General features: G+C 46.5%; 1 protein-coding gene across 1 annotated transcript in view; it reads left to right on the top strand.

The window, feature by feature from the left end:
* LOC130582287 (plexin-A4) overlaps positions 1–16,237 on the top strand; it is a gene marked incomplete at its 5' end in the record, with an annotated part of 55,084 nt that overhangs the window by 11,050 nt on the left and 27,797 nt on the right. The window contains 4 exons of the mRNA XM_057380901.1: positions 1,640–1,908; positions 4,181–4,247; positions 5,860–6,006; positions 12,106–12,265. Coding sequence (XP_057236884.1) covers positions 1,640–1,908; positions 4,181–4,247; positions 5,860–6,006; positions 12,106–12,265 — 643 coding nt within the window. The remainder of the gene's footprint in view (positions 1–1,639; positions 1,909–4,180; positions 4,248–5,859; positions 6,007–12,105; positions 12,266–16,237) is intronic.

Below are 16,237 nucleotides of genomic sequence, written 5' to 3'. Positions count from 1 at the left end.
CTCACACACGTGTGCACACACAAACACCTCAAAAATCCCCTCWCACACGTGTGCACACAYGAATATCTCCAAAWTCCCYSCAKCSWGCTKCCATCCCCACGTTCATTAACCCCGGCCAGCTGATCACAGAGCAGCATCTGACCCCTGCAGAGGCCTCGGTGTGGATGCTCCCTATGCAGACAGACACCGAGCTAATGTTTCAATCCAACACCTTTGATCTCTTCTCCCTTTCATTCCATTCATTATATTTTTCTCCTTAATCCTTTGTAAAGCTCCACCAGCTCTCTCAGTGTCAATGTCTTCGGCTACYGAGGTGAAGGCAGCTCCCATTTGTCTCCCTTCTCTGTAGCACCCAGAAGGAATTGCTATTTATTGCAAAAGGCCCCAGCACAGATCCCACAGAGAGAAGGTCTTACTTATTTCCAGTTCATTTGCTAATTAACTGCTTCCAGATGCAGCRCGAAACACTTTTCTTGTTATTTTCTTCTAATTCTCCATAATAACCCAGGGATAGACAATATTAAATGTTCAAGCAAGTGAGTTAAAAAATAATTATTGGCGGGATGGGTGGCGGTGGTTTGTTGGTTGGTTGGTTGTTTCAAGCTATTTAGGAAGTAATTTATTTGCTGGATGCAAAAAGAGTTGAGAACTCTAATTTCCAAAATTAAAAAGTAATCACTCTATATGGGGCCTTGCATAGCTTGGTTTTTTTAAGCATGCCAACTTTTTTTGTATTAAAGTGCCAACTTTGGGTGGTTATTAATTCATGTATGCCTTGGTGACATGTGTTGCTCTGTGGTGAGACCTTCCAGCTTCCAGGAAAGCTTTTTCAAGGGCTGGAACAGCTTCAGCAGCATGGAGGGATGGGTTTGAGGTTCCCTATTTAGGTTCCATGAATGCCTAGAGCCAGAAGGACCAAAGAGGCTCCAGCACTATGGTCCTGAATTCTTCCAGATCAAAATGAATTCATCAGCCTCCCACAGCCGAGAAATATGAGACTTATCAACCTCTCTGTCTCCAAACCACCCAAATCTAGGGGTTTTACTGCAGTGGGGCCTCCAAGGCAGGTCCCAGCTTGGGGTGTCCCCTCAAACCTTCACCTGGCTTTCTCTTCAAACCAAGCCCCAGTTCCATGGTCACATCTCCGCTGCTGCCTCCTGCATCTCTTATCTCCTCAAAACCTCACCCTGCCCTCTCTTGCCCATTCATTTTCTTGGTTTCTTCTCCCAGCTCCCTCAAGCTACACCCCAAACTTCTGTGAGCACGTTCCTCACAGAGATGAGAAAGAAGTTTTGGATGACATTAGAGTAAGACTTCAGTCTGACTAAAATAACAATATAGCGTGGTAAGGTGACACAATTAGGCACTAGAAATCCCTTTTGGATGTACTGCTCACAGATGGAAATACAGGATTGGAAAAAATTATCTGTGATGTGGCTGGGACTAGGAAATCCTGGGATTAGGAAGTCCTCAGACTTCCTAATCATTTGATGATTTATGAATTCTCTCCCCATCTTTCCTCAGCTGGAGGAGCTGGAGGGATGAGAGCAGGGAGGTGACAAAGTGCATGTGACAAAGGGAGATGTGACAGTGGGAAATGAGGAAAAGGGACAAACTCCCTTTTTTTTTTTTGGTGCAGGTCCCTGGCTACCGTCAGGAGCGGGTGGAGAAGGGGCTGAAGCTCTTTGCCCAGCTCATCAACAACAAGGTTTTCCTGCTGTCCTTCATCCGCACGCTGGAGTCGCAGCGCAGCTTCTCCATGCGCGACCGCGGCAACGTGGCCTCGCTGATCATGACGGTGCTGCAGAGCAAGCTGGAGTATGCCACTGATGTCCTCAAGCAGCTCCTGGCCGACCTCATCGACAAAAACCTGGAGAGCAAGAACCACCCCAAGCTGCTGCTGCGCAGGTGAGGGTGTCTGGGGGCGGAGGGAGCTGGGCTGGGAGGGTTGTGCATGCATAAACATTGTCATAATCTTTGGGGATGTGGATCTTGCTCCATCTCCTCCCTATCCAAAAAGTTGTCAGTGATTAAAAGTTAAAGAAATTAACTTCTGGATTTTCACATGGATCCTCCAGAAATTTTCATAAGGACAAAAAAAACTCAATCCTTATTTTGGACTCACTGTGCGGTTAAGATGCTGATTTATGCTTTTGCTTCCCTTTAACCTGAAAACCAAAGAATGTCACAAATGTGGTGCATTAAATCCCTGGTGAGAGGATGACAACTTCTTCCATCTCCTGCCTGGGACATGGAATTCCCAGCTTTGTTTCTTGTTCCTGAGTTAACTGTGGACACGTGGAGAGTCTTCAGCTGCATTGTGGGGTCTCATTTCTCTCCCAGAGCTGGGAGTTTGTGGAAATCTGCAGAAGAGCAGGACAATTGAAGTGGTTGGATTGGTGCTTCTTGGCCTGGTCTAAAGTCTGAACTTCAAAGTTCTGAGGGAAACATCAAATTAGGAATCCAGTGCTCTGTAATTAATGTTCCCTGCCTAGGGAAGTGCTGCCTCTTCTCCCTTTGGGATCAGATCCATCTCCTTTTCACAGACTGAACTAGCCCTCCCGACTCAAGGACCCAAAATAAAATCAGAGGGAGTCTTCTGGARATGGGTGGCCTTTGCCACTGCTCAGAGCTGACTCTGAGGAGCCCATGGTTGATTCTGACAGACGGCTTGGACAGGGATCAGATCCCTGGTGCCTGCTGGGCTGGGAGGTTTTTCATCTGGCACACAGCCCACGATGGAGAAACGGCAAAAAAGAAGCAGAAGGCACTTCCTGGCATTCAGGGCAGCCATGCCAGGGGCAGAAGCTGGACTTTGCTTTGGTGTCAGTTGAYTTCCTKATGTGATTGAAGCCCTACAGCCTGGCTGGTGACCACCCTCCAGCTGTCCCCAGGCTTCCTGTCCGTGCTTCTCCTCTGATGCTGGATGGCACTGCCTCCTTCCAGCTGCCTCCCCCCTTCATTTCCTCCTTTTCCTTCCCTTTCCTCCATCTCTTTATCTWGTTTCTCACTCCTATCTCCTCCTGAGCAATCCCAACTTCCCTCTTCCTCCTTCTGCCATCTCTTTTCTAACTCTAGTCCTCTTTGGTGAAAATTAATTGTGGCCTTTGGAAGGAGAGCCAGTGAGCAAGAAAGGCACATCCTTGTGTTCCAAAAGGCACATCCACTGTTCCAAACCCTGGAAATATCAGGAGAAGTCAGAGAAGGAAGCTCTGAACAGCACAAGAACAGAACAATGAATAGCTCARCCTTGGGYTGGATGTTGGTGTGAGRTCCTCAGCTCTTTGGAGCAGCTGGRTTCAGCCTGATGYTTCCCTTCCCTCCCCACAAGCCATGAAAATGATTTTTTTTTTTCAGTTTTGGAGGTGTTTGACAGAAGAAAGGAGCTGGAAAAAAAAAAGATTTTCCCACCTCTCATGTGTCCAGTGCTCATCCCACATGACATCTATGGCCTCAAAGAGATTTTCAGGGCAAAGAACAACAGCAAGAAACAAGAACCTCTGTGTGGCTTTGGTGAAAGCCAGGACAAGGAGGACCCACTTTAACTCACCCAGCCAAGGGTCTTCTTTTTTCTTGACCACCAGCATTTGTACTGGAACCAACACAGTGTGTCCACACCACTTTTACAGGTCCTTGTGCAGGAAAAGATCACCCTGGATTCTCGAGATGGATTTTTGTTTGATTGAGAACAGAGTGCTCAAGGGCAGAAGCTCTGTGAATTCGTGCCACATTGACACATTGAGGAGCATAATCACTCCCAAATGCCAGGGAGATAGGCAGTGCCAGATAACTGCTCCCCAGGGACTGAGATCTGTCTCTCCTGAGTATTTATACAGCCTACTTGACATATGGCCTGGCTCTGAGCTCCTCAGATTTGATGGATTTATCCTCCCCGAGCTCTTTGAAGAAGATTCTCTCRAATGTTGTCAACTCCTTCTCGTTGTTGGAGAAACTGAAAAATAGCTGTACAGGGACTTGTAGTCACAGGAGAATTGACAGGGCAGCAGGGATTTTCCTGCAGGCTTCTGAAATCCAAAACTAAAACAGGCTAAATTGTGATGGTGCCACACCAGAATTCCAGTAAGARCAGTAAGATGGACAAGGACAGTATTTTGACTGGTCATAGTTCATCATGACTAACTCATTTTTAATTTGCTTTCTTCTCCCTGGCCGATTTTAGGACAGAGTCTGTGGCTGAGAAAATGCTCACCAACTGGTTCACCTTCCTCCTCTACAAGTTCCTCAAGGTAAGAGGAACAGCACGCCAGGAAAAACAGCTGCTTTAAAGCATTTCTCCTTGGTGAGGTTTAGTTGGGGTGAAACTTCCCAGATAAAAAATTAAAGGCTTTTTTTGTTTTTGTTTTTTTTTTTTTTTGCTCCTGGAAGGAGGTCACTGCCTAATAGGAGCTGGGCTATTTTCTTTGTTAGAGAGGCAGCCCATTGGTGTGAAAGAACTTGAGTGGAAGAATTTGGGGCACCCCCTGATCTCTCTCATTCCTCCTGGAGGGGTTTATGTAGTGAAATAAAAGTATTTTCAGTCTTTGAGACCTGCCAGTGACTGCTGTGGGGATCCAATTTCCATTTGGGGACCCACACTGAGCCTCAAGAATCACAATTGCCAAGGCACCGAATTCAGAGCCAGCCTTTCTGGAAAAACCTGGGCTCTCCACCTCTCCCCCACTCCCACTGCAGCTGCTAAACATCCTCCCACCTCACTGCCTCATTTGGACACAATAACCACCTCTGCCTGGCAATTCAAGGCATAACAAATAACCCCCAATCCCCCTGAGYCTTCCCCCAGTTCAAGGACGAGCACATGGGAAAGTTTTGAAGGTCCCTAGAAGGTAATTTCAGTGCCTTCAGTATCAGATCCCCGCTCTCAGCTGAAAGGAAAGGATATAAGGAGGTGACTCTCTAAAGAGCTGCTTTTATAATAGGCTTTTTTCACCCCACTCAGCTACTTGTCTTCTTGCCTTAGCCTGAGCAGAGGCCTGATAAGGGCAGGAGACAGGCTCACAGAAGCAATATGCTGCTGGCAGATAAGCTAATTAAGTGGGAGACAGGTGTAGGGACTGAAAAAGGGGCCACTTTGCTTCCCATTATTAACTTGTTTTCGCTGGGATTTACACCAGGGGAAAATGACCTCGCTCGTTGAGTTGGGACAGAGAGGAGGGGAGGAAGAGGGGAGGGTGAAGGGGAAGGGGAGCAGACAGGATCCGARTGATGCTTGATGATTTTTGCCTTTCCTTTCATGTACCYTTTTTWWWMYTTTWWWMMWTTTYYKKWMCCYTTWWWKTMYCYYKTRYMCCYYWKMYYMCAYRTKTKTRWAWWYYYSKRGMSYSWKATWYYMSMKYWKWKTWKRRGWKYTSYKSKGSRSAGAGACCAAAYRTCYTMAGGAAGGGCTCAGTGTGMCCTGTGCTRTCTTAAACCCGAGCTCCAGCCTTGGGTGAATCCTTCTGTCCAGAACATCTTGTGTAAACTGAGCTCTGGCCTCATCCAGGGGGGATTAGTTAGAATAGGGGGACATTATTCCATTTGTGAAGTTTCTTATTGGAGAATCTTAGATAGATATGCTAAYTCCTGAAACCTATAAAACTTGYAYCYGTGCTRTACACGGGTGTGCATTCTGCCATCAAGTTGTTCACCTGGGATCCCAAATACCAAGATAAAACCCTTTTTATCCCCTTAACCATGTCTGTGTCATTATTAAAAACTGGCCTTTCAAGGCAACACCACCAATGTATCTGTCAAGAGTGATCTGGGATGGCAAACCCAGGCAGTCACTGGGACGCTGTGTGGGTTGGATTTTGGATTCCAAACCTTCTAGTTTGACCTCATGGYTGCCTTTCATCCCTGCAGGAGTGTGCTGGAGAACCTCTCTTCTCCCTTTTYTGTGCCATCAAGCAGCAGATGGAGAAGGGTCCCATCGACTCCATCACTGGGGAGGCGCGGTACTCGCTGAGCGAGGACAAGCTCATCCGACAGCAGATCGATTACAAGACCCTGGTGAGTGCTCTGGGCACCCCTTGCTGTGGGTTTGGCCAGAATCTCAAGGGAGTTTAGAGAGCAGAARACAGTGATTGACCCTCTGGGACAACTTATTCCTGTATCCCAGCAGGATAATGCTGCTGGAGGCTGAGTATTGAAATGAAAAAATGTGTTTTCTGATGAGGATTTCAGCATCAAGGAGTAGTAGGAGGTAGAGAGTGCAGGGACCTCTTAGGTCAGCTCTAGAGCTGGTGCAGCCATCCCTCTTGAGAAAGCACAAGCCAAAGGAAAAGGAACTTGGTTTAAACTTGATTTAAATTAAAAGATTTCAAGGGAAAGAAAACTAATCCCTGTCACTGAGCCATTTGCTTTAAAATGGAATTGTCTGCATGGTGCAAGATACACATTGCATATGTGCAGCTTTAGCTTCTGCTCTRAGATTACACCCTCTGCCCACTTGATTAAAGAGCATCAATTAAAGAGCATTAGATATCTCTTCTTAGCGTGTTTGTGGGCCTTCATTCTTTCCTGGGTGCATTAAATCCACTGAGCTTCTAAGTCTCTGCTGGATGAAGAACACTTCCTAAGCCTTCAATGATCCTCGTGATTTTTTCTGTTTCCCACATCTTTTTCTCAGAAAACCCCAAATTTTAGGACAGTAGGAAGATACTCTAAACTGATCAGATTTTTTTTTTTTATTTGCACTTTCAAATGAGGGGATGCTCATTTGGTATCATCTGATAGCTCCAGATGGTTCTGAGAGCTGTGTCCAATCACAGAATCATGGGATGGTTTAGATTGGAGGGAACCTTAAAGATAATCTAGGTCTAATCTCAGTCTCTGTTAACTCYTTGACCTGTCTTAGACCTTAGCTCAGGTGGGCTGATCCTAGAAATGCCCTTTTGTGTTCTGTAACTCCAGTCTAGAGCTGAGCCTTGACTGAATCCAAGTCTGATGAGAGGGTGGACTTAAATAAAGCCGCAGTTCTATTTTACATACTAAAAACGTGACTTTCCCATCAAATTGGCAGAGTGGTGCTTCTGTGCTGTTACATGTGATTGTCTAAAAATTCAGAGGGCTGATCACAYGTGGAGAAAATGAGTGTCAGGGAGAAAAAAAATGCAGCCACAGAGCGATCACTTTCAGCAAAGGAAATCCCCCCCCCGATCCTTTTAGGCTTGATCTAAAGCAGCCAGCAAAGGGTAGTAATTATACATCAGGCTGAACAAAGCTCTCCTCCTCTGGCTTTGTGCTGTTTGATGATAATCAGCTCTCCCTCTTACATCTCAAGAGCAGACAAATATATCCCGATAGGAATCGCAGCAGATTTGCAGAGATCAGCTCTGGTGAAGGAGATTAAGAAGAAGCAGAATAAGAATAGGATTGTTCTTCATTTCTGTTTCTCTTGATTTCTGTTTTATTTTGTCCTTCCTCTACCTTCCTTGAGCAATCTGACATCTTTTGTTATAAATACAGAATAATGAAATAAAGCAAGAACTGATTGAGTGTTTGTAATGTGGGAATTTCCACAGAAAWGATGGAGAGAGACTATTTACAGAGGTCTGGAGTGACAGGACAAGAGGGAATGACTTCAAACTGAAAGATTTAAACTGGAAATTAGGAAAAAAATCATCCCTGTAAGGGTGGTGAGGCCCTGGCACAGGGTGTCCAGAGAAGCTGTGGCTGCCCCTGGATCCCTGGAAGTGTCCAAGGCCAGGCTGGACAGAGCTTGGAGCACCCTGGGATAATGGAAGCTGTCCCTGCCCATGGCAGGGGTTTGGAACTGGATGATCTTTAAGATCCTTTCCAACTCAGACAATCTCTGTGTCTATAATTCTATTCTATGCCTTAATATTTTAAAAAATTGGTTTTAATATGCTTTAAATGAAGAGCAGATCCAGAGGAATTGACTTGCCCAGGTCAGCACTGTAGAGGGAAAGGTGTAGCGTATGGTTAAAAAAGTTTAAAAAAAAAAAAAAAAAAAAAACCAGAGCACATCCAGACATCTGGAGTTCATTCATTTTGCAATACACATCTCGTGCACTAAATTTAGATTGTTTCAGTCGGATTTCTCTATAAACCAGGAAGCTCCAGGTCTCTGCCAGGTCCCACAGTTTCCCAAGAAAGCAGACCTCAGTGTCCTGGGGTCTTAGCAGTCTATTACAATTCCTGTGCYTCCAGGGGATTTCTCAGCCCAGAAGCAGCTCAGCTGGTTCCAGATGTGATTTTCTAGGATAAACAGCTGCAGTTAAACAGTCCCTAAGCTTCACCTCAGAGGAACCCCTTCTTGTGTTACTGCTTTGCTACCACTCAGTGCTCATCACCTCTGCTCTGCTGCCTTGTTCCATCCATGAGACCCCATCAGAGCTCATCCCTGTTGAGTGACACCTTCTTTTGCCAAAATCCAGGATTTTTTAACATTCACCAAAAAAAGAATCCAGATGCAAAACCCTCATCCCTGCTGCTGCTGCTCTGCCATCGCTGGGAGATGGAAAAGCATCCATCTCCTGCATCAGCTTCATTTCTGATGGTGGAAACAACACAGGGGAGCAGAGATATTCCTGTGTGCTGGAAGCTGCCAGGAGAATTGGCTGATTAGTGCTTGGAGGTGGGAGCTGCCCAGTGTGACTTGGGCAGTGAYGTGGTCCTTGCCCCAGAGCTGACAGCCTGATCAGATCCTCTCTCTCCTGAGAGGATAAAGATCATTTAATCAGCCTTTGGTTAAGGTTTCCCAGGGAATTTTGGTGGTAGGGAGTCACTATTTAGATATTGGAACAGGTTTCCCAGAAAAACTCTGGCTGCCCCATGCCTGGAAGTGTCCAAGGACAGGTTGGATGAGGCTTGAAGCACCCTGGGATAGTGGAAGGTGTCCCTGCCCATGGCAGGGGGCTGGAATGAGATTTTTAAGGTCCCTTCCATCCCAAACCATTCCACAATTCTGTAATTCTCAGAAGGCTTTCCTGTGCTTGGCTCTTTTTGGGCTTTTTCTCCACCAAACCTCACTGTGTGCAAACCCCATGGAACCCTCCAGCCCAATCTGGAAGGGAGAGAARGATTTCTGTCCCTGGGACAGAAACTGTAGAGATGTCCTGATCTAGGGTAAAAAACCCTCAAACTTAGAGCCAGGATCACCATGTGAACCTTTATGATTTAAATGCCACTAATCTGTAGTGGAGATCAGGGCTCAGCTGAGCTCAGCTTTGCACACAGACACTTTGAGACAGCTCATGGCTGGGAGGGCTGGCAGATAAAAAAGAAGCCCAAGGATGTAGAAAAAGGTCAATAAACACAAATCCAATAAGATGAGATGTCCCAAGGCCGCACAGAGTCAGTGGGAGAGCAGGGCTCGGGGATTACTGCTCTGTGTGCTCCCACTTTCCATGCTGACCCCACAAATGGCACATCCTTACGTAGCACAGACCTCAGTGAGTGACCAAACAGCTGATGTCCTCCCTGTGCCAAAATAGTCACATCCCTGAGTGACACTGGAGCCCAAAGGAAGGTGGTGTGTGATGGATCTGCACCACTGATTGCATTTAGGAAATCATCACAAAATTCCCCTCAGAGTGACCAATCCTGCAGGAATTCAACCCAGGCCATCATGAGGGCTCTTCTCCACCTGTTGACATCAAAGATTGTGTTGAAGTGTCTGAGCAGCACTGCAGAACAGGGGGATTTTTTTTTCTCTGGTTTAGTTGTTACGGGGAAAATTTCATGATCCATGAGAAAGCAGCTGGAAAACTCCACAGGAAAGGTGATGCAAAGCCTGAGGGATTCATGCCAAAGCCACTGTGCTCTGGGAATSMTGTTGGCTTCTATATCTRGTGCTTGAATTAYCTAAAATATTGGAGGGAGACCCTTGACAGTTGTTGGGATGAACATACAGGAGTTTAGGGATTTTCAGGAATGACCAGCTGCACCTTCTGTGCTTGAAACACAAGCACAGCCCTTGGAAAAATTGCCTTTCCTGCTCCTTCTTCTTCTTCCAGCTGGGCTGGAAAACAGGAAAGCAAGGATTCATGGAGTCAGGGTGTGAATGAAGGTGGTTCACTCAGGCAGAGTTTTCATGGAACCTTCCAAAATCAGTGAAAAACTTTCACCCTGGGAAATTCCAGGATAACCAAGAGCAAAATCAGCATTTTCCCATTCCAGCTGGATGGTGGGTGCTGGTGTGGRGGACACTGGTCAGCACCTGCAGGAGATGTTGAGTTTTCTGGAACAGATGTTGGCCTGGCAGGGCAGCTCAGATCATTTTAAAGAGCCCCAAGTGCCTTTTGTGGGGAACTGACCCAAAATCCAGCAGTTTATATTGGAGATTTATCACACCACAGAGCTTGCCCTGAGCATCACCAGCTCATTTCACCTCAGCTGAGCTCTTCAGGGACCTGAAGAGTAACTTCAGAACCAAAGTGTGACCCCAAAGAGCTGTCCCAAGCTGCCATCCCTGCTCCATTTCCCTACAGAGGTGTGGGATAGAATAATTCAGGCTGGAAAAACACCTTTAAGGTCAAGTCCAAAAATAAATTTAACACCAGTGCAGGGTCCCAGCAATCAGGTGTTGATTTCTGGGTGTGCCTTAGGAATTTGCAGGGGAAGAGGTTTCTGKGGGGCAGGGAATGGGCATAACCCAGGAGGGATGCAGAGGGCTGAAAAAACCCATAACCTCAAGACTGGATTCATTTCAACAGAGCTTTTTCTGTACAATTCTGTGATCCTTTGAGATGAAAGATGCCCCAGAACTGTAAATCTGTGTTGTTATTACGATCTGAATTGATGCTTTTTCGATACTTCTGGAAGTGGCATATAAATAATAGCATTATTTATCTCTAATCAATATCTCCTATTTACATCTCCTCTTTCATCCAGCAAGATCACAGAGCCCTTTGTAAGCAATATCTTCACAAGGCCCTCTCAGCTGAGCATAACATCACCAAAGGGAGCCTGGTGTAATTAGGCTGATAGGATTTCACCCCGTTTTTGGAGATTTCACCCCGTTTTTGGAGATTTCACCCTGATTTTGGGTTCCCACTGCATTTTAGTAGGTGAATATGGAAAATGATGGAGAGCCCAGCACCTCTTGCATGCTACAGGAGGGAATTTAAAATTTGTCTAAAGGACCAAAACCAACATTTTTGCMCTTGTAAAAGTGCCACAGGAACATTTAATGAATGTGTACAGCCTGCAGCACCACTGAAAACCCCTTTTCAAGTGCAAAGGTGTGCTAAGTTTATAAAACTTGATAGACTTCACACTTGTGCAACCAGAAATGAGCAGAATGGTCACCAGAGACACAGCCAAGGGTTWGCAGGCAGAGTGCTGTTGAATATTCTGTGTTTAAGGTATATCCCCTCACCACGTGCTTTGCATTTACTCTTGGACAGAGTGGAGATAATTAAATTTTCCTTCTGAGAAAGGAGAGGCCTCTCCGGTTGGATTGATTTTCCTCCTCTGTGTGTGAAAGCAGAGGTTGCTGATACAGTTTTGTGTTTCATTTTTTAGGTCCTGCATTTCAGATTAATAGCATTCCCCTGAGAAGGGTCTGTTCAATTCTGTGGCTGTGCAGATGGACAAATTTAAGGCTTTTCACCAGAACTATCAAAACCAGGTGGCAAAGCAAAGAGGCTGCTCCTGAATTAGGTCACCTTGCCAYCCTAATGACCATTTTTACTGAAAGCACCAGAACCTGAGCTGATGTTCATGAAATTTCTCTTATTAAGAAAGAAATTCCTCCCTGTGAGGGTGGGTTGGCCCTGGCACAGGGTGCTCAGAGAAGCTGTGGCTGCCCCTGGATCCCTGAAAGTGTCCAAGTCCAGGTTGGATGGGGCTTGGAGCACCCTGGGATAGTGGGAGGTGTCCCAGCTATGGCAGGGGGTGGCACTGGATGATCTTTGAGGTCCCTTCCCACCCAAACCCTTCTGTGACTCCATAATTAAGCAGAACGAAGATATCCCCATGTGAAACCACCTCTCTGTGCTCTCTTGAGGGATGGAATTCTCTTGAATTTCCTCCCCCTYTTGCACCCCAGATCCCTGTGGTTTGTAAGGTACAGACACAACCAGAGGGACAGCCAGGGGTGGTTCCTGTGCTGATTTGAGATGAGTGGTGTCTCCCTCCCAGGTGCTGAGCTGCGTGAACCCCGACAACGTCAACAGCGCCGAGATCCCGGTGAAGATCCTCAACTGCGACACCATCACGCAGGTCAAGGAGAAGATCCTCGATGCCATCTTCAAGAACGTGCCCTGCTCCCACCGGCCCAAAGCTGCTGACATGGACCTGGGTAGGAGATTGCTGCTGGCCAGGGGGGGAAAGGGGAGGTGGGAGATGGCCAAACTCCATCCAGAAACTTTGCTGGGGTGGGGTGTTCCTCTCCAGACCCTCTGCAAGGCAGAGTAGTGACAGTGACAAGCAGAGGGGACGTTATGTTGATGTTTATGCTYCCAGCTTAGGAAATCTTTGGTTTTTGAAGACTTAAAAATACCCAGTATCCTGCTTTTCTGCCCATAGAATCCATCTTGGATGAAAGGGTCTGGAAAAAGCATGAGTGGGACTGTTCTTACTCTCTTGTCAAAAAACCATGGAGAAAGAGTAAGGATGCTGGGAGRAGTGGGATGTCTGAATTTGGTACCACACCTGGAGGGTATTATGGGAAAATGTAGSAAAATGTGCTCAGGGTGTTGCTGAGGGGTCTGGTGGAGGAATGGGGACTCCATCGTGGCTGAATCCACCAGAATTTGCTCTCAGTGACCTTCACTGAAAGAGACTGGGCTGGGAAATGATGGAGTCTATAAAACCAGCTGAGCTGTGGAGGAACCAAGAGGAGAAGGAATGGACCGAGGCCAAGAAACAACTCACAGCAATAATGAAGGCAGGAATGAGAGGTCAGGGATTAAAGTTAAGTGTCTGAGTGTGTGCGTGCGGGTGGGAGGGAGGGATTCCTGACATAAACTGCTCATGAAAGGCAGTTTAAATAACGAAACAAGCTGCCAAAAGCAGCAGCAGCAAARAACAGATCATGTACATCATCCAGAAATGACCCATGACGGCTCTGGAGCTGCTGTGARTGGGCAGGGGAGGGGTGAGCAGTGTGAGGGAAGGCAGGGCAAGGTGCCAGGGCACAGAGGAATGGGGTTCACATCCACATCTTCTAACCTGTGCTGCTCCAGGGTGGCCACAGAGCCCAACACCACCAGCTCTCAGGCTGGGTGTGACTGGGAAGGGTTTGTTCTGCCCTGGAGATGAGGGATGCGCCCATAATGAAGAAAGGAGTTTTACCTGCATGCTGCAAATTCCAGGGACAAACTGGACTTTTAATGAATTGATGTTTTATGGTCGACGGGGACATAAGGTCACGCAGACACTAATATGATGAGCATGATTMGTTTATTTCTAATACAAGCKTCTTTTKWWYYKMYTTYMWWARSYWRSYTTTTTWWWWKRWTWRRMAWKSYTTTYYWWWWKRWTWRKWAWTWWTTWWTKGKTWAWTTWRSMRKTTKKYYWWTKMMWTTYMRSMWYWKRWTKGKWWWWTTKSMAAARSSKYKTTTTKKWWKSYTTKSMRKTTTWAAWYMAMSKTTTTWRSMWTTTKSMMYTTYYTYCAWYMWWYTWWTKKTTTTYMAWTKSYTTTTTGTTTTTGCTTTTTACTATGTTTCTTCTTCATGGTCAGCGCGAGGTACATGTTWCACTGCTGTAGTCACGTCCTYCWCTTTCCCATCTTCTTCTATTTTATTCTGCTCTATCTTGYAGTCTGGGTTGCTCAGTAACAGCAATTCATGACTTCGTTCTCACAAAAACCTGTCTAACAGAGATTTACTTGAGATTCTTCTACATATTTTCAAGGCCAGACTGGACAGGGCTTGGAGCAGYCTGGTCTAGGGGARGGTGWCCAGTTGGAACTGGATGGGATTTAAKATCCCTTCCAAGCCATTCTGTRATTCTGTGACCTCCTGAGTGGTGCTGAGCACCAGAAAGTTCCAGAAATGGTAAAGGCATGAAATTTTATACAGAATTGGTATGAAAATGTGCAGCCCTCAGAGAACAGGCTTGTCCATGGTGACAACAGACTGGTAATGAGCAGCTCTGCCCAGCAGCACTGATGATGCAGCTGGGAAAAAAAAAAAAACAACCCAAAACAAATCAAAACATACAAAAAAAACCCCCTTATCTGGTGGAAGAGTCTGAGCAGCAGCAATGCAGATAATGAGATGGGAGGAGCAGGGCTGGCATGGGTGATGCAGGAACAAGAGGATCCACACACTCAACCACAGCTCCATCCTGGCTTTTCCACAAGGAAAAGATGCTCGTTGGCACCTGGCATCCTCCAGAGGCATCAAGGGGAGAGCAGAAATCTCTGCTGACCCTCAGGAATCATCAGAGAGCTCCCAGGATCAGCCTGGCCCAGGCTGGGTGCTCAGAGCTGCAGCAGAGCAGATGGCTGTGATCTACCCATGGCTTCCAAACAGCAGCGTGGTTTCCTGCTACCATCACCATTTTCTGGGCTTTCTGTCCCYGCTCAGGCCAGATTGCTCACACGGGCAGAAAGCAAACAAGCTAATGAGTTGTTTGGAGCTGTTAAATGCAGGGTAGCTGCAGGCACAGGGACTGGTGTGTGTCGCAAATGTCACAATGTTTGGCAGTTGCCCAGGCAACTCCTGGAGGGGGCTGTCAGCTGAAAGCCCTTATTTTGGACACCCTGAGGTGACATTTTCATCCAAACCCCCAAATTGCAGCCCTCTGWGTAAAGACTTCTTTCCACAGTGGTGATTTTTGTTATTATCATTTTTTTTTTAACTTTCTCTCCACACATGGAACACCCCATGTCTGGGAAAACATTCAGGTGTGAGGATCACAAAACAGGAATGTGGCTTCGTGCTGAGGTGTTTGCTCTTCCCTGGGTTTGAGATGGTTTTTGGAAGGTGTTGCTGAGGTTGATATCGTATTAATCAGGCTAATCTGAAATATAGGCCAGACAAATTTAAGAGAATGAGAATTGACAACTTTAATCCAGGCCTAACAGGCCTACTGGTACATTGGGGCAGACAAAGCCTCCTCTTGAGGCTACACCCAAAATGGTCACTGAGTCATGAGATCTTCACCTTTTATAAGTTCTGCCTTTTTAACATATTGGGCTTTAATTCTCCAATGATCTTTACAGGTGATAATGTCAACCACCCCAAACTTACTCCCTCCAATTCTCTGTTGTTTCCATATTTTGGGGCTCTGAGGCAGCAAAGTGTCCTTGGATTTCAGGCTCAGAGAGGAATTGTTTTGTCTAAAGATGAGAGAATGGTAGTTTTTACCGTTCTGTACTAGAGAAATACAAGAATACAGACGCATGAAAATGCAGAAACTAAAAATCCTAAGGCATCAAGGTGGTGGGAGCTGCTGGCTTGGCTGCCTTGCATTTCTCAGTGATGCTGTCTCAGGTTCATCGTGGGCCGTGTCAGGTGAGATTTCACCACCCCACAGCCTTGCAGCATTGGGATGTGGGGTTCATTTAAACTGGAAATATTTGGTCTGACTTTAGTGTGCATAGAGAAAGGCAGTTTTCTCTCCTGAAAATAGTCTGGGAGAGCTGGGGGTGCCCAGCCTGGAGAAGACTCCAGAGAGACTTTAGAGCTCCTTACAGTGCTTGAAGGGGCTCCAAGAGAGCTGGGGGGGCACTCTGGGCAAGGGCCTGGAGTGCCAGGGCAAAGAAAAATGGGTTAAAACTAAAAGAAAGGAGTTTTAGATTTTATTTTAAGAAGAAATTCTTAACTTTGAGGGTGGAGAGTCCCTGGCACAGAATGCCCAGAGAAGCTGTGGCTGTTCCTGGATCCCTGGAAGTGTCCAAGGCCAGGCTGGACAGGGTTTGGAGCACCCTGGGATAGTGGAAGGTGTCCCTGCCCATGGCAGGGGTGGAACTGGATGATTTTTAAGATCCTTTCCAACCCAAATCATTCTGGGATTCCATGATTCTCTCAACACAGGATGAAATATTTCCCAGGCATCTTTCAGCTCCGTGATCTGAGATGAACTTTTATTCCCAGCCACCGTGACCCTTTCTCCACCCCAGAACAGAGCTGAGTTTCTCCTTGCTTTCCTGGATCACAGGGAAGGCATGAGGGAGGTGTAACATTTTCTGTAGGATTTGAGGTGCAGGATGACATCTCCCCATCTTCCATCTCCCCACAGAGTCACTCCCTAACCAGGCACTGCTGCAGCTCAAAGAAGCACCTCCTTGTCAAAGGGCCCTGGAATTTCCTTTTTTCCCAGT

This window comes from Malurus melanocephalus, unplaced genomic scaffold (assembly GCF_030028575.1).
Source record: "Malurus melanocephalus ecotype Western Australia unplaced genomic scaffold, MMel_1.1 scaffold_477, whole genome shotgun sequence".
NCBI lineage: Eukaryota > Metazoa > Chordata > Aves > Passeriformes > Maluridae > Malurus > Malurus melanocephalus.
The sequence above is the reverse complement of the archived record's forward strand: the minus strand, read 5'-3'. Positions and strand labels throughout refer to the sequence as shown.